At 41.9% G+C, this 25,816-nt stretch overlaps 1 protein-coding gene and 1 long non-coding RNA gene across 7 annotated transcripts in view; one reads left to right on the top strand and one right to left on the bottom strand.

Moving 5' to 3' along the window:
- The window catches only part of ANGPT1 (angiopoietin 1), a 220,730-nt gene extending 211,869 nt beyond the window's left edge, over nt 1-8,861 (top strand). For all 6 annotated transcript variants that reach the window (XM_061605061.1, XM_061605071.1, XM_061605080.1 and 3 more), the window contains exon 9: nt 5,214-8,861. In XM_061605061.1, coding sequence (XP_061461045.1) covers nt 5,214-5,374 — 161 coding nt within the window. In that variant the 3' untranslated portion in view covers nt 5,375-8,861. The remainder of the gene's footprint in view (nt 1-5,213) is intronic.
- Nucleotides 8,862-19,008: 10,147 nt separating this feature from the next.
- Nucleotides 19,009-24,991, bottom strand: LOC133375673 (uncharacterized). Its single transcript, XR_009760299.1, has 3 exons — nt 24,243-24,991; nt 20,602-20,700; nt 19,009-19,143 (listed from the first exon to the last, which is right to left on the bottom strand). It is a non-coding gene; the product is annotated as an uncharacterized LOC133375673 (long non-coding RNA).
- Between the last annotated feature and the right edge of the window lie 825 nt (nt 24,992-25,816).

The raw sequence follows: 25,816 nt of genomic DNA, 5'->3' as shown, positions 1-25,816 counted from the left end.
ATCACACACCAAAACAAGATGTTCTGATAATCATGGGTGACTGGAATGCAAAAATAGGGAACAGAGAAGAACTAGGAATTGTGGGGGAATGGGGCTTAGGAGACAGAAATAAAGCAGGAGAAAGGCTTATTGAATTCTGTGAAGCCAATAATTTGTTTCTTGCGAACACATTTTTTGAGCAACCGAAGAGACGACTGTACACGTGGACATCAGCAGATGGTCAATATAGGAACCAAATTGATTATGTAATTGGTAACAGAAGATGGAGAAGTTCCATACTTTCTGCAAAAACAAGACCAGGAGCAGACTGCAGTACAGATCACAGATCATGAACTGGTCGTATTGAAAATCAGAGTAGGGCTAAAGAAGAAGAACAAAGCAATCATAATGCCAAAATACAATTTAAATAACATCCCAGAAGAATATAAAGATCAAATAAGGAACAGATTTGAGGCTTTACATTTCATTGGCAGAGAACCAGAAGAACTATGGAGTGAAGCAAGAGACATTATCAGGGAAGAGTGCAAAAAGACAATACCTCTAGTTTAAAAGAGAGAAAGACCCCAATGGATGACTGAAGAAACTCTTAAAATGGTTAAAGAGAGAAGGAAAGCAAAAGCAAAAGGCAATGGAAACACGGTCAGAACCCTAAATGCAACAATACGACTAGTACCTTGGGACAAAGAGAACTATTACAATGGTTATTGTATAGAAATAGAAGAGGACAACAAAAAGGGAAAAACAAGAGCCCTATTCCAAAAGATTAGAGAAATGAAAGGGAAATTTAAACCAAGCATGAAAAATGGAAATGGACTGCTTTCAAGTCGATCCCGACTTATGGCGACCCTATGAATAGGGTTTTCATGATAAGCGGTATTCAGAGGGGTTTCCATTGCCATCCTCTGAGGCTGAGAGGCAGTGACTGGCCCAAGGTAACCCAGTGAGCTTCATGGCTGTGTGGGGATTCGTCGCAGTCCAACACCTTAACCACTACACCACAATGGCTCTCTAAACCAAGCGCAGGGATGTTGAATAATCAACAGAGGAACACACTGACTGACCGAGATGAAATAAAAGGAAGATGGAAGCAATACACTGAAGAACTCTATAAAAGAGATGCAAGGATGACAGATTCATTCATGGAGGAACCATATGATGAAGAACCAGAAATTTTAGAATGTGAGGTGAAAGCTGCTCTAAAAATACTTGGAAGAAACAAATCACCAGCAACAGATGGCATACCAATAGAGTTGCTACAAGCTACTGAGAATGAATCTGTCCAAATTTTGACAAAAATTTGTCAAGAAATATGGAAAACTAAACAATGGCCCACAGACTGGAAGCATTCAATATATATACCAATTCCAAAGAAAGGGGATCCCAGAGAATGCATTAATTATTGAACTATTGCCTTAATATCCCATGCAAGTAAAGTAATGCTCAAGATTCTACAACAAAGGCTTTTACCATATATGGAGTGAGAAATGCCAGACGTCCAAGCTGGATTTAGAAAGAGAAGAGGCACCAGAGATCATATTGCAAACATACGTTGGATAATGGAACGGACCAAGGAATTTTAGAAGAAAATCACCCTGTGCTTTATAGATTACAGCAAAGCCTTTGACTGTGTAGATCATGAAAAACTATGGAATGCTTTAAAAGAAATGGGGGTGCTACAGCATCTGATTGCCCTGATGCGCAACCTATACTCTGCACAAGAGGCTACTGTAAGGATAGAATATGGAGAAACCAATTGGTTCGCAATTGGAAAGGGTGTGAGACAGGGGTGTATTTTATCACCCTATTTGTTTAATCTGTACGCAGAACATATCATACAGAAAGCGGGATTGGACCAAGATGAAGGAGGTGTGAAAATATCAATAATTTAAGATATGCAGATGATACCATACTACTAGCAGAAACCAGTAATGGTTTGAAATGTGAGTAAGCAGTTTGTTCCCTTTTCTGCTCATGGTTTGGTTGTAAAATATGTATAGCAATTTGATATGGATTAAGTAATGATTTACTTTATGTTTATTTGTTGTAGCCCCCGACGAAGGCCAAGGTTTATGTGGCTGAAACGTGTTGGGCACACGCTTTTTTACTTTTTCAAATAAAACCATTGGAACCTTTTTATCTGCATTTTCTTCCTACAGCATCCTGGGTCCCCCCCCCTTTCTCCGTCCCATGTATCACTGAACACCAAAGTCAGGATCATTCAGACCATGGTATTCCAGATCTCTGTGTATGGATGTGAAAGTTGGACAGTGAAAAAAGCGGATAAGAGAAGAATAAACACATTTGAAATGTGGTGTTGGAAGAGAGCTTTATGCATATCATGGAATGCGAAAAAGACAAATAATTGGGAGTTAGAACAAATTAAACCAGAACTGTGACTAGAAGCTAAAATGATGAAATGGAGGTTATCCTACTTTGGACACATAATGAGAAGACATGATTCACTAGAAAAGACAATTATGCTTGGAAAAACAGAAGGGAATAGAAAAAGAGGAAGGCCAAACAAGGGATGGATTGATTGCATAAAGGAAGCCACAGACCTGAACTTATAAGATCTGAACAAGGCGGTTCATGACAGATGCGCTTGGAGGTCACTGATTCATAGGGTCACCATAAGTCGTAGTCGACTTGAAGGCACATAACAACAACAACAAACTATCTTAAAGATTGTTGTTGTTTTAAAATGAGAAGGTGGGATATAAATATTTGTAATAAACTATACATTAATGAATTCTCCAGTGAGTGACAGCCTGTCTTAGTGCTAACCACTATTAGCAACCTGGGGGAGGGGGGAAGTGTCTGTGTAACTCATTGCAGTCTTTCTTCTGGGACTCCATAGGCAGGAATGTAAATTGGGAGCTCTTGTATGCAAAGCCCATGCTGCTCCACCGAGACACAGATCTGCATTGTACAAACACCATCACTTAATACAGGAAGCATAGAGCGGTTTGGCATTGCTGCATGGGCAATGCCATAATAAAATAGCAGCAGCATGCAAAGCTGTGGCATACACTGTATCCTTGGCTGCAAGTCAAACATGACCAAATTTTAATCTCCAGTTATCTGGGCACTGGAAGCATATTTGTTGTACGATCCAGCTACATAGTAAAAGTGCAGCCGTCTAGCATTCACGACTACCATGTGGGCAGGCATGTTATTTGATGCAAATGTGTGTACATTTTCATATTGCATAGACGTTGTATACATACAAAACTAAAAAGTGAGATGTAGCATAAAAGTACAGAATTGCTCTGTTTCTTACAACTTCAAGACATTTTCTTTCCATAATGAGGAAATTTTGAATAAACTTCCCATATCTTGAATAAAATTTGGTAGGGTCACCAGGGGCCACATGAACTTGCCTCGGGGTCAGATTGAGCTGGTTGGCAGTACCAGTTAGAAAGCATGAGCATATCCTAACTCCAGAGGCAGGGCTGGTTTAAGAGGCAGGCAAACCAGGAAACTCCCTGGAACTCCTGGCTTCCACAACAATGGGCTCCTGGTACATGGATGGTGGACACAACTTTTTGAAGTTGCATCTTTTTGTTTGACAATGGCTAATGGGAAACTGGGATCATTACCGAAGGGACTTTCTACCATATGTGGTGGACATGTAAACAAGCAAAAATGTTTTGGAGTCAAATATATAAATTAATGCAGAGAATTTTAAAGATTTAAAATTCAATTTAAACCAGAACTTTTTTTGTTGGGCTTGATGGACATACAGTTGGAAAGGAATCATGGAAGAGTGATTCAATATATGGTTACTGCAGCGAGATTACTATATGCGCAAAGATGGAAGGATACAACATTACCAACAATTGAAGAATGGCTACTAAAACTAATGGACCTGGCAGAAATGGATAAGCTGACGTGTCTATTGAGAGAAAAAACAATAGTCACATTTCTCAAAGATTGGGATTTCTTTCTGAGTTTTTTGTGAGACACAGAAAATGAATTGGTGATATTGGGATTTGATGATTAACTAGATTATTTAATTGAGAAAAAAGGAGATTATGTAATTTATTAGTGAACAAGGTATCTTTATATGTATCTGTTACGGCCGATCAAAGAGATCGGAAGTCATCTGTTTTTGCATGTATATTTTTTATTTGTATTTTATTTTCTTTAAAAAATAAAAAATTATACGATTAAAAAAAAAGGAAACTGGGATCATTACCGATCGGAAAGGCCACTGGGTGTCAGCCTTTGGGTCTCTCTGAAGCAGTGGTTTAGTTTTTGAGGCTAATTCTTCCTCCACTGTTGGAGGCAGTATGCCTGTGAATACCACCAGTTGCTGGAAATTGTAGGTGGGGAGAGCGCTGTTGCATTCATGTCCCACTTTCGGACTTCCCACGGGCATCTGTTTCACCACCGTGAGAACAGAATGCTGGACTAGATGGGCCTTTGACCTGATCCAACTGGCTCTTCTTACATTCTTATGAAGGCCAAAGCACTTTTGAACTAATGGAAGAGGGTTAATATTCCAAGGTGGTCACCTACTGTAATACTATTTAATACTGTCCAGTGTTGGAACACAGTTCATTTGATGCTAGTACAGTTCATTTATTCTTGACCTTTAAATACTTCTATATGCTGAGAGGCAATGCATTTTCTTTCTATTTGCTTATATAGGGCATGAATAAATACAGATTCATGGTTCCACACATGCAACTTTATTAACTTAGAGAGAAATGCATGGATATTGTGTGTCAAATACAAAATACAAATACAAAATAAATGTTCAAAAGTAAAACAAATGGAGGGAGGTACTGAACACCCTCAGTGCCATTTGTTCTAGGCTTATATCTGGCTCCAGGCCAGGACCCCAAACTCTGTATTTAGCTGCAGTCAAGGGTTTGCAATACCCATTGGAATGGTTGCTCTCTCTGTCTGTCTGTCTCTCTTTTATTTTGAGAAGCAGGCCTGTTTTGCCATTTGGCATTGGGAGCTGTTAGTTTTTTGGAAACCCCATCCCAAAGTCCCTCTGGGCACATGTAACTGCTCATCCAGTTCATGGTGTCCCAGACTCAAAATGTTTCTTTGTAAAAAAGAAAAAAGAAACTCAAACCATTGCCTCAGTGGCTTTTATCAACTTGGATTCTATACATTTGCTAGCCAGCTTGATGTTGCACACGAAAGTGAGCATGCTTAGTTAGTGCATGGTCTAATTGTTTTGTTCTTAATGATTTCAGGCTGGTGGTTTGATGCCTGTGGGCCTTCCAATCTCAATGGAATGTTCTACTCTGCTGGACAGCACCATGGAAAAATAAATGGAATCAAATGGCACTACTTCAAAGGCCCCAGTTATTCATTACGTTCCACAACTATGATGATCCGGCCATTAGACTTTTAACAAGTGAAAGCTAGAACAATGTGCAGCATAGCTACCCTGTTCTGAAGAACTTCATATATAACCTTCAGAAGCAGAAGGTCAGGGGATTCCCTGAAAGCATCAAATGGCAGCAGCCCATCAGTACTCAGATCTCATGTCACAGGCTGCAGTAAATGGACACAAGTCACCACCCAACACATCAGGATGCAGATGACATGTGATTGCTTGGACTAGAGAAGATGGTTATTATGACAGTTTAGTGGACAACATTATGGTTCAGTTGCCACAAATGAACCTAATACCTTTGAGCAGGTTTTTTCTTTCTTTCTTTGTACAAAATTATCAGATACAAACAAGATGAAATTTTGTAAAGCAGAAATACGTCATAATCAGTAGGGAAAGGATCTTTGTCAGAGATGGAAATGGCACTGAATCTATGCAAAAGCACAACCAATATTTATTTTAATTGGTACATGTGCCTTAAAATAAGTGTAAAGATGGTCATTCACACCATTGCCTGCTATCAGCAAACACAATTTAGATGGATAACATCTCTTTAATGTAGGATTGATATGGTATGTTGGAGCAATTATTCATTAAGCCTGTTTCAAATGTGAAACATGCCCCTAATAAAGAGACTGTGAATCATGGTGGCAGAGAATGATAACAGCAATATGCAGAGAGTTGTCAATTGCCCTGCATGGCTAGGGAGAATGTAGGTAATCCTGATAATTGGCATAATCCGTCAACTAGGATTTGTGGCATGATAACAAAAGAAACCAGGGATTTTTCTTTCTGACTGTTACAGCTTTGGCCTCTGTCAACAAAGTCTGAATATCAAGCAGTTTAAAAAAAAAAAGGTGAAAAAAAGGTTATTTTGCAAATGGAATTTCATTTGAAAAATACACATAAATATAGCATGTATGCAGATGGCATGACCACATATTTCAACTGGATTTGGTTCATTAAGCAGTGTTTTGTTGCTGTTGCATGTGCACATTTTAGAGTTAATTATTTCTGAACTGCTTTTAGACCTTCATTTCTTTTCTCTGTTATTCATCCTTAATTTGAAAATAAGTTAAGCAGTTCTTTGCTGTGCTTCAGTTACTGCTGTGAAACAGAAAATACAGGACAACAAATGGAATTATTATAATTATGGATTGTAAGTACTAGGGGATGGGCACAAAGCAGCCAAAGTTCAGCATCTTAATTTCAATGGAAAAATTAAGCACATTCTTTTTTGAAATGAACTGGACTTAAAAGTACTCTCCTGGATCATGTCTCATCAGTTGGCTACAATTTTTAAAAAATGCAACAGAATTGATGCACATAAGCTTGGCCTTCAGTAGTTGTAAGGAAGTAGGTTATTCTAGCATTAAAGTTTTGATTCCTGAGTAACAGTTCTCCAGTGTACTTCCTGATGCACACTGTGGACACATTCAGACAGACATGTGGCCCAGGGGTAAACTTGTGAACTTGGACCTCAGAATCATGTGTGTATAGACAATGTATGAATGGTATCATACAGAGGAAGCTGCCTTATACAAAGTCAGACTATTGGTCCATCTAGCTCAGTATTATCTACACCAGTGTTCTTCAACTGTGGGTCCCCAGATGTTGTTAACTACAACTTCCATCAACCCCAACCAGCTTAGCCAATGACCAAATATGAAGAACAGTGATCTACATTGACCAGCAGTGCCTCTCTAGGATTTTAGATGGGAGTCTCTCTCAGGCCAACCTGGAGATGCCGAGGATTGAATCTGGTACCTTTTACATGCACAGTATGTGCTCTGCTTCTGAGCTATGGTCTGACTTCTCCAAAAGGCCCTCCATTGTGATTCTGTGCTGCCAAAAAGTTTTTGTCAATTCCTTAAGACACCCTGAATTTATCCTTTAAAAATATTAGCCACACCCACTTTACATTTCAGCAACACCTACTTTGACATGCAACCCCCAGATAGTGGACCTTGGGTCAATGTGGCCCTTTGCCTGAAAAAGATTAGCCACTCATTGTGTTTGGAGATAGGTTCTCTGTATTTATGAATGTAGAAAATTAAACAAGTGCAAATAATCCATAGAAGCCATGGAGAGTGTTCAGACTTCATGTGGAAACAATAATGATTCCTGGGTGTACAAACCAAGTTGTATCCATCCAGATCTGTTCTTTCCCACCTTCTCCCTTTTGGTTTCATTTATATAGATTAGCATGGCCTCTTTGCCACTACTTGAGAACCCTTTATATTCTTTTGCTATGATACCTCCCCATGTATGCCAGAGATCCATTTCCATGTATGTTGTGTGTCACATGCATGTCACAGGTCCGCATGGCCTGACTGAGACAACAAAGAAGACCTATCATACTGGTGATGTTTCACACTGCAGGTTAGGGCAGTTCCTCATTAATGTTCTTGTCAGTCTGATCATCTATCATGGACTACCAGCACTACTCAGGAGCAATCTTCCCTGTTGTGCCGCTGGAGTTGTCTGCCCCATATTTTTCTGTGAGTTGTCCATCTGTTAGTTGGAAGGGACCAGTGCAGAAGGTCCCAGGTTCTATACCTGTTAGCTCCAGTTCAAAGGATTAGGTAGATATGAAAGTCGTCTCCCTGAGCTGCCATTCAGAGTAGATACTAGGCTAGATGGACAGATATTCTGCCCTGGATTAAGGCAGATTCCTATGTCCATGTCCTTCTGATATGTGGGGATGAGCTTCTGGTTTTTCCAGGCAAGTAAATCCTTGGCCACCCCCCTGCAATTATCTTCATATACAATAATGGACACAGCTGTTCATGGTTTTCCAGAGGCCCTGCGATGCAGAGCTGGCCCAAGACATTTAGCTGTCAGAGACAAAGGACAAGATGGTGCTCTTCCTCATTCTACATACAGAGACCAACTGAGCTAGTTGTTAACCTCCAACATCTCACAGCCTTTCCCTGACCCTTAGCATCTGCCTCCTGAGATGAGCCTATTTTTAATGAAATAAAAGTTATCAATAAATGTTCCTAACATTGTGCTTAATACAATTAAATATCCATCCTCTTAATCTTTGTTGGGCAGCTTGCTTCCATTTATGGGAATGAAACTTGCATAAGTTTTGTATCAAAAACATGGAAGACTAAGGGGCTTCCACAGGATTCTTTGTAACTGTGACAGCTCAATGTTTCTCCAGTTTAGAAGGTCTTTTGTATTTATGTATTCGTATGTATTCTTCATTGCATAGTCCTTCCCAAGGGGTTAATTTGTTGTGTTCTGCTGGTTAAATTATCCAACTATTGTTTACTCAGTGGTTCCTTCATACTGCTGGTTTCTGTCTCATTTCAGCAGTCTTCATTTATGTCCAAAAATTCTGGTGCTTCTCAAAAGATGTAATTTTTTTAAAAAAAGTCTCCAAGTCAGGAATGCCATTGTGTAGATCGTATTGCAAAGGACAAAAAAAAAATTAAAGAAAAGAAAAAGAAATATCAAAACTCAAGCATGATATTTACTGTTTATCTCAGTTTGAACAAATGGGAACATGGTTTCCTATCCTTTATAATAAAAAATTTAAAACACATTGGTTGGCTCCATGTTTTGCTTTGTTTGGAGTGTACATTCTTGTGGTAACCCTGTCATGGAGTTCAACTTTTAAAAAATTTCTACGTAGAACAATATTCAGAAGTTCAGACTGGCAGTGTGAAGAGTGAGAAGATCAAGCTTCTCTCATAACACAAGAACCTGGGGACAGTCAATGAAGCTAAATGTTGGAAGATTCAGGATTGACAAAAGAAAGTACTCATTCACACAGTGCATAGTTAAACTATGGAACTCCCACAAGAGGTAGCAAAAGCCACCAACTTGGATGGAATTAAAAGACATTAGATACATTCATGGAAGATAAGGCTACTAGCCACGAGGACTATGTCCTGCCTCCACTTCCAGAAGCAGTATGCCTCTGAATGCAGTTGCTTGGAATCACAACTTGATAGAATGCTGTTGCATTCAGGCAGCGCTTGGAAAAGTTACTTTTTTGAACTACAACTCCCATCAGCCCAATCCAGTGGCCATGCTGGCTGGGGCTGATGGGAGTTGTAGTTCAAAAAGGTAACTTTTCCAAGCTCTGCATTCAGGTTCTGCTTATGGGCATCAGGTTGGCCACTATGAGAAAAGGATGCTGGACTAGATAGGTTATTGGCCTGATCCACAAGGCTCTTCTTATGTTCTAAAACCTCTGCAAAAATTAAAAATGTTCTCTCTCTCTTTCTCGGTAATATGCAACACAACTCCATTTCACAAATGCTACCAGCTGATTATTATGTAACTTGATTTTGGATTTATATTTTCTTCTTAATCACTCATTTTACTTTGGGTCATATATGAATGAAAAGGAATTACTTGTTTCTTTCCCCTAATGATTTTTATTCATTAATCACTCTTTCATTCATGAGGCCTGGCAGTGACCATCCTCAATTAATTTTAATTCTTTTACCAGATCCCAGCATATATGTACCTCAAGGATGGAGGGAGCATTTTCAATGTCTCTCTTTGTAAAAGATTTATCCACATTTTTTCCAAGGAACCTAAGCATAATTAGATTTCTTTATTGTATACGTTCAAGAAGCCTAGCTATAACAAAGAAGTACAAAAGCCACAGTGCAATGAAGCAGTGTGTTGTAGCTTCTTGCAACAAGTCCTAAATTGCCATGCCAATTAGTAGTTACAGCTGTTAGGCTTTTATATGCCTTGAAAGTAATTATGAAGGCTTTTATTTAGGAAGGGAAAAAACCCCAATCTGATGAAATGAATTTTTTAATGTTTTTAACTACAGCAAAATATTATAATATAGCATATAGATTAGATATGCACGGGATGTGCATCAGCTATGTGTGTACCCTGAATGATAAGGCGAATCAGGTAATTCAGGGAAGGTTCTCACATTTCTGAGTCAGATTGCACCATTAACTAGGTGCCTCCAGGCAGATCAGGACTTCCCTGCTTTCTGAGTGGCTCTGTGACCTTGGCTGTCCAAAAACCACACAGCCATTGTTTTCCCCTCGAGAAACAAAACCAAGCTGACCGGGAAGACACCAAGATGGGAGGTAGTGGAGAGGTGGGAAGATACGTCGTGTTGATGGACAGGTCCAGCTTTTAATCAAAGTGAATTATTTCACTAGGTCAGTCACATCACAGTGATTTGGGAGAGGCATTTAAAATGGTGTTTGTGGATCTATGCCTTTCCCTATGCAAGTCAATGGAGAGATCTCTATCATCTCTCCAAAAATCTGTGGGAGGAGAAAAAGCCACACACCCCATGATTGCATCCTTGCTAAGGGTGACATTTTCCCCATCCCAGTCTTTCCTGGGGATTTATACTATTTTTCCACCACCCATTTTGCCTATGCAAGCCAATGGAGCGAACTCCTCTGTATACCCCCAAATCCGTGATGGACAGAAGCCTGCCTCCCACCAACAATTCTTGGGGTAACAAGGTCATTGCTGGGGGTGACATTTCCCTCACCCCAGTACTGTCTGGGGATACACTGGCCACCCCATATGATTCTTATTTACCCACTCCAAAACAGTAAAGTCTGTCCTTGTGTCAGAACCACGACAGCTATTATTATGAAATTGTGCAGGCTTCCCCTCAGAAGGGGTGGCCTTGCCTGCAAATTGCATCCAATTCTGGCAGACAGAATCATATAATCATAGAACAGAAGAGTTGGAAGGGGCCTATAAAGTCATTGAGTCCAACTCTCCGCTCAATGAAGGAATCCAACTTAAAGCATACCCGACAGATGACTGTCCAGATGCCTCTTGAATACCTCCAGTGTTGGAGTGCTCACCACCTCCCTAAGGAATTGGTTCCAGTGTTGGAGTGCTCTAACAGGAAGTTTTTTCTGATGTTCAGCTGAAATTTGGCTTCCTGTAACTTTGAGCCCTTTAATGAAAGTTTTTTTAAAAAAAATAATAATAATAATATAGAATAAACAGAGGGTGGCTAGCATCCAAATGGGCAATCAAAAAGAGAAGGTCAAAGACCAAGATGCTGGAGAGTGGGAACTTTTATTTTTGATAAAACCCGACGCGTTTGATATTGGTACAGTACAGAAAGCAATTTGCTCGTCTTTTAATCTTACAAGCTATTATCCCCTGATGAAGGCCTGTAGATAACAGGCTGAAACGCGTTGGGTTTTATCAAAAATAAAAGTTCCCACTCTCCAACATCTTGGTCTTTGACCTTCTCTTTAAAAAAAAAAAAACAACCAAATTTTAAAAGCACCCTACACAAAACTTAATTGGCAGACTAAATTGTCTCTGGAGGGGCTGCTATGCTTGCAAATGTTATCCACTTTGTATGAAATGTTGAATTCAGTGGGGATTACTTTAAGTGAAGCCACAGCCAATGATAAGCAGAACCAAGTTATTTTAGTTTTGTCCCATCCTCCTCCTGCCTGCTGAGTTCTACAAGGACAACACTGAAACTAAGGAAGAAGAAGCTGTCACAGGCAGTGCCACCTGCTGGATTGGATGGAAGTAGGAAGGTGGGCAGGTGGAGGCTGGCTGACGTCATACTGAGGGTTGGTGGGGCAGTGCCCTATTTGCCCTAATAGACTATTGCTCCCAGGTAAGTAGAGTTAGAATTGTAGTCTACAGTATTTCATGGGGCATGTCGTTAGCCAAAGCTGTATAACAAGTCAACATGCACAGATAGTTTTAGAGTTACTGTTAGTATACAGAAATGTCAGTGGATATCATGCTCTAAAATGGATGACATAACCCAGAGAACTTTCCCTTTCTTAAAAAGACTTGGACAGGGGTGTCTCAAGAAACAGTCCATATTTCTACTGAATCAGGAACCCATCAGTCAAATAAATTATCCTTTGATAATATTTATTCTTCCATGTTTAGATGTAGATCCATCCTCCAGCAACCAGTTTATGCTTAAATTTAGAAGCACTGTCTGCTCTCAGGGAAACTACAAATCTCTGATTTCTTCACATTCAGATGCATCATTGAACTGCTCATTTATTTTCTTTGGGGTAATGGAGCATAACTCCTTGTTGTATATTTTCTTTTCCCTCTGTGAGTCAAAATTTTTAGATTTTTCTCCTTTTAAAATAGCCTTTGGCTTTAGATCTTGTCTCACATCCACTGTATGTTATTATATCTTTCCTCTTCTGAGAATGTGACTCCAATGGGGTGATGGCCAGGCAAAAATTTGCCTTCATCAAACCAATAGAACCTTTCACTATGCCTTAAAATAGGGTGGGATGGGGACTAATCCCTAACCATTGTCCTTGTTGGCAGAGTCTGATGGGAGTTGGAGTCCAGCAACATCTGGGGAGCCACAGGTTCTGCCTTAAAATAATATCTGTGCAGTACTTCCTGTGCTTCAATAGCACTGCTTTCAAAAAATAAAAAAGGAAGTACCTTTTCATCTGGGACATGGCCATACTCAATTTAGGACACCACTGTGGTGCAAGTTGTGTGCAATATAGGCTGGCATGTGCAGGAGAGGCACAGGCTGAAGGACTTTGCCCAGGCATGAAATGTGTGTGTGTGTGTGTGTTTTAATTGCATCCACTCCCTAAATTAGAACCAGGTGGAGGCATGCACCTGGGCAGAATCATCAATGAAAGAACACTAACCTTCTTTAGCATACATAGGAAGCTGATCTTATGTCAGGGTCAGACTATGGACAGTATTCTACCTACACCTCCCATCGGTACAAGGGGGCTTTCCCACCCTCGTGTGCCCCAACTCCAGATCTGTTCCAGAAGGTTGGGGGAACCTCTAGAACAGCACATGGGAATGAGGGGAGGGAAGTCCCATTGCGCTAACAGTAATCTTTGCACTGATGGGACCCTGACCTAATGCTGCATTGGATACAACCCTGTTTGTCCACCTAGCCCAGGTTGATCTGCTCTGAGTACTAGTGATTCTCCAAAGTCTCAGGGACACACACAGAAAGAGAGAGAGAGAGGGGGGGAGGGGGAGAGGGAGAGGGGGGAGAGGGAGGGGGAGAGGGAGAGAGAGGGGGGGGAGAGGGAGGGAGGGAGAGAGAGAGAGAGAGAGAGAGAGAGAGGTCTTCCCCATTACCTGCTACATGATCCTTTCAACTGGAAGTGCAAGAAACCTGAGCTATAATTCTTCCTTTCGGTAACTTCTTTAAGGAAGGATAATGATAACTGCAAAGTGGAGCACTGTGAACCTAGATGTTTCCTTGGCTGAAAGAAGCGCTCTGCCACTGCACTATGGTTGAATGGGAAGAGCTCAAATTTCCAACAGATATGCTTAAAATGGTGAAAGTAGCATTCAAAAGTGGAAACAATGTTTGCCCTCTCAGCCAGTATTTAAAAGCTATAATTCTACATGGGCAAAGCAATCCTAAGTATAGAAAGCCAGCGGAAGATGTTATCCCATTCCAAACTCCATTCAGGAGTTGGGCTACTGTCAGCTGAGCCAGACTAAGTCTGGCAGAGGGAAAATGAGCCTTTAAAATAAGCCTTCTACCCTGTGGAATTCCCTCCCCTTAAATATTAGGCAGGCGCCATCTCTGCTGTCTTTTCGGCGCCTTTTGAAGACTTTCCTCTTCCAACAAGCCTTTTAATTTGAGACCTATCCCAATCTGCGTCTGTGTTAGAATTGCTTTTAATATGTCTTTTAATATCTTTAACCCTTTTTTAAAAAAGATGTTTTTAAAGTTTTTTTTAAATGTTTTTAACTGTTTCGTTTTAATGTATTTTAAGGTCTTTTTATGATGTTGTAGAGCAGCCTTTCCCAACCAGTGTGCCTCCAGATGTTGTTGGATCATAACTCCCATCAGCATCAGCCAGCATTGCCAATGGTCAGGAAAGATGGGAATTGTGGTCCAACAACATCTGGAGGCACACTGGTTGGGAAAGGCTGGTGTAGAGTGTTTTTGCTGGCATATGTCCCACCACATTGCCAAGTCAAATGGCTGAAGGAGTTAGGAATAGGTGTAAGCCTCTGCTTGCTCCCTCCTGCTATGCCACTGTCATGCCCCTTTTTGGGGACTTACACTGATATACATTCTGCGGGCTTAAGTTCCACCGGCAGAGCCAGCCAAGTTGAGGGAGTTATGCCGGTGCATCCCTGCCTGAGCCATGGCTCACCCGGGACAGCCCAAGATCGGCCTGTTTCAAACTCATTCATCCCGGCGGATCTTGGGTTTGGATTATGCTGTTAGTTACTCATTTATAATTGTTGCAGCTTAGCAAGATTTATGTATTAAAGTGAGCTTTTGTGAGAATGTGTGATACAAGTGCAGCCACCTATCTAGATGTGCACTCACAGAGCTGCATTACGATGCTTACCTGGGGCCCATTGAAATGGATGAATGCATATATTGGTGCAGATGTGGGCTTCTTGTGACTAATGGTGCATGAGTAGAACTGGTTCATCATCAAGAGGACTTACCCATAGATGACATGACTGCAAATAAGCAGTGTGTAAGTTACCAGCAACTAAGATTTATCAAGAAACAGGGTCTTTCAGCTGAGTTCTTTTGATGTCTGCTGCCACCTATAGCACATTGCTATCATTTTTAATAAAGTCACAAGAGCATTGCAAGAGTGATCCCAGTTCAAATGAAATAATTTCATCATGCAAAACAAGAGAAGGAAATTGGGAGCTGAAAAGCGGTTGATACAATTTTTTGAAAAATTGGCCTTTATTTTCCAAATCCATATCAGTGCCATGCTAGAATTCTGTTGTGGTTAAGGTAGAAGTGCCATCATCATGTCACACAAGGGAAGGACCCAGTAAGCCAGGATTTGTCACATGGAGAGACTTTTCATGCAATGTTATGAGGAATAAGTAAAATCAGTAATCCACTATATCCTTAGCTATTAATGTCCCAGATGTTCTGCAGCTTACAGTGCAATCCAAACCCAAGGTCCGCTGGGATGAGCTGTGTTTGGAATAGGTGGATCTTGGGCTGTCCTAGCTGAGCCAGGTCTATACCACTGTAACTCCCTCAACCCAGCTCGGCTGGGGCTCAGCTGGTGGCTTTTAAGCCAATGGAATTTACACTGGAGTAAGGGGCATTCTGGGTGTGTGGCAGGATAGGGCAAGGGGAGACTTACACCTAATCCAGACTCTGTTCAGCTTGGGCCCAGTCTTCAAAACCAGGCTCATACAAACTTGCCGGTTCAACGGCAGTGGTCCCTCCCAGAGGCTCCTGAACCGAGTTTGGAATAGAGGTAATTTACAACAGCCTAAATTACACCAGTTCCCTATAGTTAGGATTGCTCTGTGCCAGTGCAATTGAAACCCACTGGGATGAGTGAGTTTGTAATTGGTGGATCTTAGGCTGCCCTGGCTCAGGCAGGACTACTCCAGTCTAAATCCTTCATCCTGGTTCTGCCAGGGATATGCCGGCATAACTCCCTCAGCCCACTGAGCAAGGGGGTATGCTCGCTCAGCCAGTGGAACTTAATGCAGTGGAATTTACACCAGAGCATGTCCCAAAAGCAGAGCTTTTTGAACTACAACTCCCATCAGCCCCAGCCAGCATGGCCACTGGATTGGGCTGATGGGAGTTGTAGTTCAAAAAAGTAACTTTTCCAAGCTCTGCCCAAAAGGGGGCATTCCATGGATGCAGCAGGACAAGCAGAGACTCACACCTATTCCAAACCTCTTTCAGCTCAGCCATGTTGCCTGGCAACCAGGTGGAACTAGCACCAGCAAAAAAGGTGGCGCAAATCAAACTTTAATTTAAAGGCTTGCTTCCCCTCTGCCAGGCTCCAGCAGGCTCAGCTGTCAGTAGCTCTGAAAAGTATCATGAATACACTACAAGCTCCACTCCTGAATGGAGTCTGGAACAGGGTTAATTTTACAGCAGCTTAATTTAAACCGGCCTATGTTCCATCAGCTTCATGTACTTGGGATTACTCTACCCATAGAAGTCTAAGTGCTTCATGGAAGTTATCCTACAATTGGAAAGAGTGAATTGGGTTTTCCCTGGGGCGTAAGAATAAAACAATTTGCTTGACTACTTCTCCATTCCCTGAACATGTGCAATGAAAAAACTGAAGAGAGTGCAGACAGGCTTCATTAGCAGGGCTGCAATATATTGCAGAACACATGTACCTGAGTGCTCTCTGCCAAAAGGTACAGTTCTGGTTTGCATTAATAGCTTAGAAGGCAGGGAAAGCTGCTAATCTTCTTGCCGTGTATCAGCTATCTTGTTTCTTTGACCTTTTTGCTTTCTTCTCTTCCAACCAGAGCTGTATGGAGATTTGGCTCAAGAGGTCACAGTGCCACAGATAACCTTTGCATTCTATCCAGGACTTCCCACCAAAACTACTTGCTTTGACAAATATTTTGTGGGAAATCAATATCTGGAACATTAAGTAGATCCAGGTGTTGATGCCGCTCTCTTGGCTTACAAGTCACAAAATCAGCCAGTCTGAATGAAGATGAGCAGTAATATAAAACTACTGAATGAAAATCACCCATTTATTTGAAACTGAAGTATTGGTTGTCATAAGAATGTTTTCCTCATTCCCGTTGGTTGGCCAGATATGTTTTGTCCTGAGTGCCTCCATTCTGAGAATATAGACCTGTGGGCCCTTGAGTACAGAAGCAGCCAGAAGGAAGAGGTGGTACTGTGCACCTGGAATTGTATCCAATGTAGCTCTAAGCCATTGTTCCATCACCGGCAGGTTTTCTGCCTGTGCAATGGAACTTTCCCCCTCTCTACCTCCTGTACACCCTCTAAATCTGTTCTATGAGTTCACCCAACTGTCTGGAGCAGATTTAGAGAGGGAGCGAGGGAGTAGAGGAGGGAAGTCCCACTACACATATGGAAATTGTTCTCATGATGGGGTGCATTATATGAATATCACCCTGGCCTCCTGGCAACTGTAGCACTGCTATGTACCGGGAGGAGCAGGGTGGCATCAAGGTCAGGACAATGCAGGCACATCAAGACAGTCGATCCAGTGCTCCCACCAGTGGAGCCAAACTACCCTGACCTCACCAGTCTCTTCCCCATTCCCTCACCATCTCAGTACATAACAGTGGCACCAGTGCTAGGAGGTCAGGTATACATCACCACCCCTTCCTAATTGTCCCTCCTGCTTGTGAAGGGGCACCACAGCAATGGAACATTCTCTCCCCTATGCTAGAAAACCCACCAAAGAACATTTTTGTAGAGCTTTCACTTTAAGTCCTTTCATTTTTTTCCTTTGGTCTTTAAAAACATCTGAAGCTATCAGCTTGAACCCTGTAGTTACTTTAAAACTGTTTCTTCTGCTTTTGTGCATTTAAAAAAATTGTTTTTAGGGTTCTTTCTTTGAATCTTGTACGCTGATTTGAGTACTTTTGTGGGAAAGCAACATGTTATAAAAGCAAAATATAAAGAGTTAATTTGACTACACGGATATGACCATAAGTGAGAACCATAGGTTACCTTTTCACAAGGTACAAGTTTTCCTAAATAAATAGAGGTGCAGCATTCTCACCTATTCAGAATCACCCCCACCCCAGAGTACCTAAGGGCCAAACAAGACAGAACACTATTCACAAAATTAGCACTTGTGTGAGTAGTTTTTTAAACAATTAAATTGCAGGTGCAGGCAGGGCCCCCTGTGTGTGCGTGTGTGTACAAGTGCATGCCTTTGCACACATGCACTTAAATAAACCCAGTTGTGCCACCTCATGCGTCAGCACATATGCCTGCAATCATGTCTGCCATCATGCCTGTGCATGCAGGGGTGATGTGGGCTCCGAGAGTGGAGTTCCTGCTCCACTATCCATGCCACCATCCAGTCACGACCAGTGATCTGATGCTGGTGGGTGTCATTGAGTGGGAGTTCTACCCTCCCACCCATAGGGGCCCTCAGATAACAGCCAGTTGCAAGACCCTCAGACAGTGCCCGATCCGGTCACCCACTGTTGCTGGGCCTGGGTGCAGGGAGGAGGTGATCTGAACTAGAACACCTGATTAGCAGGGTGGGTGGATTTTTTTTAACTCTTTGCCACTAGGCTGCAGTATAGTTCTGGATCATCCTACCCTTCACACCTACTATTTGCAGTGGGAGGAGGAAAGCAATACAAATAAGAACAGAGGTCCAATCTCAATTTGGACCACAGTGAGACTAAAGATTAAGGTTCCCTACCCCCTACACCAAGGACCAATCAAGGTCAGGCTTTCTGCACCTACATTTCAAAAAGGCCATTCATGCAACTGCTAATTTGCAACTGGAGAACTCTCTTGGACTAGTTAGGGAACGCCAGTTCTCATCTGTCCTAGTTTGGTCCTTTATTTATGATATATATTTAAAATATTTACAGCCTGTCCTATATCTCATCGATCTCAAGGTAGTAGTACACAAAAATTGAATTCAATTCAAAATAAATCTTGTGTAGCAGTTAGAGTGTTAGACTATGACTGGGGAGACCACGGTTCAAATCTGCACTTGGCAATGATGTCCACTGGGTGACCTTGGGCCAATGACTCATCTCTCAGCCTAACCTACTTCACAGGGTTGTTGTGAGGATAAAATGGAGAGGGCGGAAAACCACAATGCCACCTTGAACTCCTTGGAGGAAAGGTGGGATCTAAATATAATAATAAAATTAATAAATTTTATTAATAAACAGAGCAGATAAAAAGTACTGCAAAATATCAATAAAACAACAGTGTGACTAGTTGCTGGAATACTGAACAAATATTCAGTATTCAGCTGCATGATCAACAATTTGATGATGCCTAAGACCAGGCCTTGATTTGGTGTTGGACGGAAAACAACGCTTGCTGCAGATGTGAATTTCTAGAAAATCTGAAATGAAAAGGACAGAAAGTGTTGTGAACATGTCATGTTACCTTAAAGAATTAAAAACAATAGGTTGTATTCCTTCTCAGAGTAGACCTATTGAAATTAATCAATCTAAGATCATCATGTCTATTAACTTCAATGTGTTTACTCTGAGTAGAGCTAGCATTGAATGCCAACCTATAACTCAAATTTCTGATGTGGGCATAGGAGTTTTTAGTATATTTTCCACCGATGCCTTTTCTTTTTTAAAAATCAGACAGATCTGTCCTTTATTGACTTCATTATAATTTTTGTTTCTTCCAGTTCATATTGTGTGGGTCTGTTTTTTAAAAAAATAAATATATTTCTAAACGTACATCCACACATTCACCAGTACTCTGATGTGGTGTCCAAAATAAAAAATGAGGATAGCAGTTTTGAGACACCTCTTTGCAAGCCACATAAACTCTCGCTTTGTACCCCCGCTTCCAAATAATTGGTGGAAAAGCAATGAGGTGTCATTGTCATCACGCTTCATAGCATTCTACGCCACATCTGCACAGATTAAGACAGCTTTCTATACACTGTCCATTTGGCCCCTGTGAAACTAATTATTCACCAATGTACTGTGCTTGTTTTAGATACAATTTCACAAATCATTTAACAGGGGTATCTGGGTAATAATAGTGATAATAACAAAACATCTATGTACTGTTTTTTTAAGGCTTTGATTTTTGAAGGGGAAACAGGCCTAGGGACCAGAGGAGCGGCTTTTACAAGTTGTAAAAACGTTAGTATTTCTTCCATGAAATTCTGTCTCTAATGCAAAACAGCCAGGAAGAGCAAAACTACCTGGGGTCCGTCTGTGCCCCGGCTTCTCACATTAACATTCCTGCTGCAGATCTACTGCAGGAGTGGGGAACTAACTTAGGAACGTAAGTACATAGGAAACTGCCTTATACTGAGTCGCACCATTGGTCCATCTAGCTCAGTGTTGTCTACACTGACTGGCAGCAGCTCTCTGGGATTTCGGGCAGGAGTCTCTTGCAGAGATGCTGGGATTGAACTCTGGACCTTCTGCATGCAAGGCAGGTGCTTTACCACTGAGCTACGGCCCTTCACTAAACTTATGTCCTTGCAGATGTTGCTTGACTCTATCAGCCCCATGACCAATGCTCAGGGATATGGGAGTAGTAGTCTGCTGAGGACCACAGGTTCCTCATCCCTGATTGATTGCTATGTGGTTCCTTCCTCCGGTGCTCAAATAACATGACAAGGACTATGGCTCATGAGTGGGACCCACAGTGCCTCTGTTCCATGCCATAAATGCTCCAGTTTATGGGAGAGGCAATGCTTGTGAGGGGAAGATCTTCAGCTAGAGCTCCTCCTGTGCAGCCTGTAGCTTTTCAGATTGCTCATCCGGTGTGGCAATGGTTATATCAATGGAAAGGGCCTTGTCACAGGACACATAATGATACTTACAGTGATATGGTACAAAAATGAGTTGGTACAGGCATAGCTTGAAAACTATTCAGGTCATGGGATGGCACTCTTTACATTCCCTACTCCTCTTCATTGGCCCTGAAAGAGTTAGACAGTGAGGAACATTTGCTGTAATGCATCAAAAATGTCAAAACACTCGGCTCGAAGGGTTATTATCTAAATAATGGTGAAGGAGATGGTTATTGCACAGCCAATGAATTGAAAAATTAGTGTCAAGGATAGGATAAACTTGAGTTTGCACCAGGAAATATTATATTACTTTGTTTATTCCAGACTGTTTGTCTCCAGCAAGTGGCCCATGTGTTATAGTCAGAAAAGATTGTACTATGTGTATCTTGACCAGTAACTCTGGGGGGGGGGAAATAGAGTGGAATCTATTTTGCAGATTTAAAAGCGAGATTTTTGGAATTGTTAACACAAAGTAAAACAAATCCTGCTGGATCTAACCAAAGGTCCAGCTACTTTGCTCCAGAATCCTGTTTCCCACAGCAGCCAGACAATGGAGTGCACAAGTTGAAGGCAATAGACTCCTGCTATTGCCCCCACCCCCGCCAGCAATAGGGATGGTATCATGACCCCTGAATTTAGCAGGGATCTAGATGTGGAGTCAGAGGCTGCGGGGGTACCAGGTGGGGAGCTAGCTCAGGGTCCGGGCTCAAAGCTGATTGTTGAAGATAGGGAGACCATTGTGCCTGAGGCTGTTGGACAGGAGCCCCCAGAGGAACCTCTCAGGCCACCAGGGCCAGAGCTTGGGCCCTTGTGAGCACCTTCTCCCGAGCCTCCCACCAGATGCCTCCCACTGCACACCACCAGTCTGGTGGCAGAGCGAGCGTACCGGAAGGAACTCTGTGGAATGGAGGAGTACCTTTCTTTGGGACTGAGGGCTGGCCCTTTATGGCTCTGAGTTCTCTACAAGAGGGTGGAACCTGGAAGAGGTTGTCTAGGGGTTTAAAAGACTCTCAACCTTTATTGGAGCAAGTTGCTTACTTGGAGCTATCCATGGTCTGGCAATCTTTGGCGAGGCTTCCCTTGCCACTTTCTCTGTGGGATCTGGCATTGGACTAGAATGCAGCAGGCAAATTCGCTAACCTTCATGACTAATAGCCACTGATAGATCATTTTCTTTCATGTTGTGTAAGCTAGTGGATATCACCACATCCTGTGGCACCAAATTCCATAAATTACCACTTTGGGGGCCTGTTCTGAATCGGCATTGAGGGGATCTCAAGTTCTAATATCAACAGGATCCCAAACCCTCATGGCTCCCAACAAGGGAGAAGAAAATACCCCAGCCCTTGAGCTGGTGTGCTTATCTTTCCTCGAACCACACACCCCACCACCTCTCATCTTGGCCAGCGTGAACCCAGCAAGGCATAGGAAGCAGCAGTATCTCTGCCACAGGTTCTCCCCTCTGCCCATTGTAGGACTACAGTGTTTCCACCCTATACCTTTCAAGCACATGGCTTCCCCCAAGACTCCTGGGAACTGAAATTTGTTCAAGGTGCTAGGAATTGTAGCTCTGTGAAGGGTAAACTACAGTTCCCAGGGGTCTTGGGGGGAAGCCATTATTTTTAAATGTGCTTCATATGTATGGCATGGATGTGACCTTGCCTGGCCCTTGAACACTCTCGGCGATCCAGTCCATTGTATTTGCCAGTACTAGCCACAGAAGCAAACAGAAAGCTTTTGCTATTGGCTCAAATCCCAGAGCTGTGTCCCTTGACTTATCTCTGACTCCACATAATAATGTAAGAAGAGCCCTGCTGGATCAGGCAAGAGGGTCCATCGAGTCCAGGATCCCCTTTCCCACAGTGGCCAGCCAGATACTTCCGGGAAGCCTGAAAGAACTGCCTTCCCCTCTGGTTGGCCCCTCCATCGGCTGATATTCAGAATTCACAGTCATAGTGCATCTGAACCTGGCAGCTCTATTTAGCAGTGGAACCTGGAGATTCCTATTCGGCCAACCCCTGGCCAAGCTCATATACCAGCATTTTTGACATCCAAAGTTAGTAAACCAATACTAGAGAGGCACAGAGAAAAGATTACCAGCTGAGACTGCTCTGAACCTCAGAGAGAAAAAGGGGAAGAGGAACAGAAGGAAATCTGCACACACCAGGGCTAAACCTTTTAAATATATTTTATTTTATTTTATTACATTTATATCCCATTTGCCCTTCAGAAATCTCAAGGTGGCATACATGGTTCTCCATCTCCTGCCTGGGAGGAAGGGCGGGATATAAATTTAATAAATCATCATCATCATCTCCTCATGTTATCCTTACAACAAACATGTATGGTAAGTTAGACTGGGAGACAGAGATCGGCCCAAGGTCACCCAGTGAGCTTCATGGTTGAGTGGGGATGTGAACCCTAGTCTCCCAGATCCTAGTTCAAATCTCTAACCCAGGAATGGAGAACATCAGGCTACGGGCCAAATGAGACTATCCAGGCCTCTCAAACTGGCCCTCAGAGGCCTCCCCAGTCTCCACCCCTTACTGGCCCTGTTTTGTACCCCAAGTTTTTTTGCCTGGCTGAAACGTCTCCCTGAATGGTGATCATGTTTCTTGTTTGTGTGGGTGGAAGACAGAGTAGGGCTTGTGAGTGTGTGTAGAAACTAGCCTATGGTACGTACTTATTTATTTATTACATTTATATACTGCCCCATAGCCGAAGCTCTCTGGGCGGTTTACAGCAATTAAAAACAAATATACAAATCTTAAAACACAAAAACAATTTAAAAACACAATTAAAAAAAATTAAAAACAATTTAAAATTACAAATATAAAATTACATCTTTGGTCAGCTCGCTTTTGTCTCTGGTCCTCAACATCGCCTCGGAAGGTTGCCTTGGCTGAAAGAGGTTCACCACTCCTGCTCTACACTCCACCGCATTGGCTTTGAGCACTATCCACAAGTATGCCATTATTTTATGCATTTTGCTGTTTGTCCTCCTCTGACCCTTGAAGTCTCATGACCGAAATATAAAAGCAATTTAAAAGCAATGAATTCCATCATATTAAAATTATTGTATGTTAATAAAATAAAATCAAAATATGAACAATTAAAGGCAGCTTATCCACTACTACAGAACATTTGCCTGAATAAAAAAGGATATTTAAATGTTTAAAAATTGCATAGCTTTATTTGACTTTTTTTTAGAGAGCACAACCAAAGTTGAACAAAGCTTTTTTAAAAAAAAATATGGAAAACATTGTACAGCTATTTTCCCACCTAGCCTTAATGTAACATGTTGGTGGAACCCAATCACATTTCCAGAATTTTGGCAGAATGACCTGCCATCTGGTTTTTGACATACTGAGCCACAAATGTTGGGAAAAACATGAGGAGAAGCAGGGCTGGCCCTGCCATTAGGCAAGGTGAGGGAACTGCCTCAGGCAGCAGATACTGGGGCAGCATTGGCAGCCATTCCCATCTGATGATAGACAGAACTGTACATGCTACATGGCCTGGCCTGCCCTCCCCCCAAAAAAACCAGCCTGTTGGCTTCTGGTGCAATAGAGGGCATTGTCCCATTGCCACTGTTGAAGTAAGATTCAACTGCTGGTCCAGTCAACTTCTGTATGTAGAATGGAGGAGGTATCTTGTCCCCCTAAACTAACCTGTTGCCGTGAAGTCCAGTGTAAAATGTTGTCCCATTGCCAGTGTTGAAGTAAGATCCAACTGCCAGTCCAGTCAGCTTCTGTCTGTGAAATAGGGAACTTCTCCTTTGCCTCAAGCAGCAAAAATGGTTGGGCTGGCTCTGATGACAAGCTAGATGGGCCTCAGTTGACACAGGTGGTCTCCCACATCATCCTAACTCAGGTGACCAAGTGTTTCATTCTGCTTCATGGGAATGGGAATCGTAATCAAAAGTAAGCCATCTGTGAGAGAGCTTTTTGTGATGGGGTGACAGGAGCTGCTAATTGGGCAATCAGCTGTTTTTGTTGGCCTCAAATTGGCTGGCTTGCAATCACTGCCTTCTGCAGAGGTCTTTTGTGCTCAGCGACAGATTTAAACACAAAAGTTAATATAGACAAAGTGTTGATTTCAGGAAATCTCCAATCACAGCAGGGTTCAGTTGAAAGTATGGAAGGGCAAAGGTAGATAAATAACCTTTGTGTAATTCTATTTTCAGAATTTGGTATCTAATGCAGAATTATCTTTAACAACTGACAGGGTGGCGTCATGGAGCGTGTCAAGTTTCAGACCTTTTCATAGCTTAAATTCCTACATTTAGTCAAAGGTTATATGACTCCTCTCGGGCAGCACAGTAGGTGGCCTAGAAGAGTGATATGAAGCTCAGGGAAATGATCTATCTGCCAAATATCCTTTCTCTGAATGCCTTTGTGTGAATCCTATCAACAGTCTTATCCACACAACGGAGGTAAATCAAAACACTTGAACTGAAGCCAAATTAGACCCACTGAAGTCAATGAATGTCTTGGAATTAAATTATATTGGCTTCAGATGATGTTATTGTCAAATAGTTATGCTCAAGATAAGACTGCATCCTAAGCCAGGTTTAATGGTGATACAAACTGGGTGAAAGTTTGCTACAGACCAACAGAAAAAATATGAATAATCAGCCTCTCCCATTCAACATTTTTTTTGCACCTTACTAGAGCTTAAGTCAATAGGATTAAATAGTCTAATGATGTGCAGGACTACTGTATAGCTGCCCTAAGGAGTTAAAAACCTAGAGAAAGGCCTCATCTGCAGTATACATTTAAAACAGCATTATACCACTTTAAATAGTCATGGCTTCCCTCCCAAGAACAGAAATTTGTTAAGGATGCTGAAATGTGTTATTCCCTTCACAGAGCTACAATTCTCAAGAGTTCCCTGGGGAGAGGATTTGATTGTTAAGCCACTTCGAAACTGTAGCTCTATGAAGGGGAACAGGAGTCTCCTAACAACACTCAGCATCTTTAACAACCTTCAGTTCCCAGGATTCTTTGAGCAGAAGCTGCGACTCTTTAAAGTGGTATAATATTGCTTAAAATGTATTGTGCAGATGGGGCCAAACTGTGTAAAATATATTTCTCTTCTAAGCACTTTGGATGGAGCCTTATCTTGCAGTCCTGTATGTGTTTACCTAGGAGTAAGCCTCAGTGTACTCAATGGGACTTGCAGGCCTGCTTTTTATTTTCACAAACATTTTCTAAAATATTAGCATACGCGCACACATAACGAT

The sequence above is a fragment of the Rhineura floridana genome, chromosome 1 (assembly GCF_030035675.1).
Source record: "Rhineura floridana isolate rRhiFlo1 chromosome 1, rRhiFlo1.hap2, whole genome shotgun sequence".
NCBI lineage: Eukaryota > Metazoa > Chordata > Lepidosauria > Squamata > Rhineuridae > Rhineura > Rhineura floridana.
Note: the sequence above shows the minus strand (reverse complement) of the source record. Positions and strands in the feature narration are given on the sequence as shown.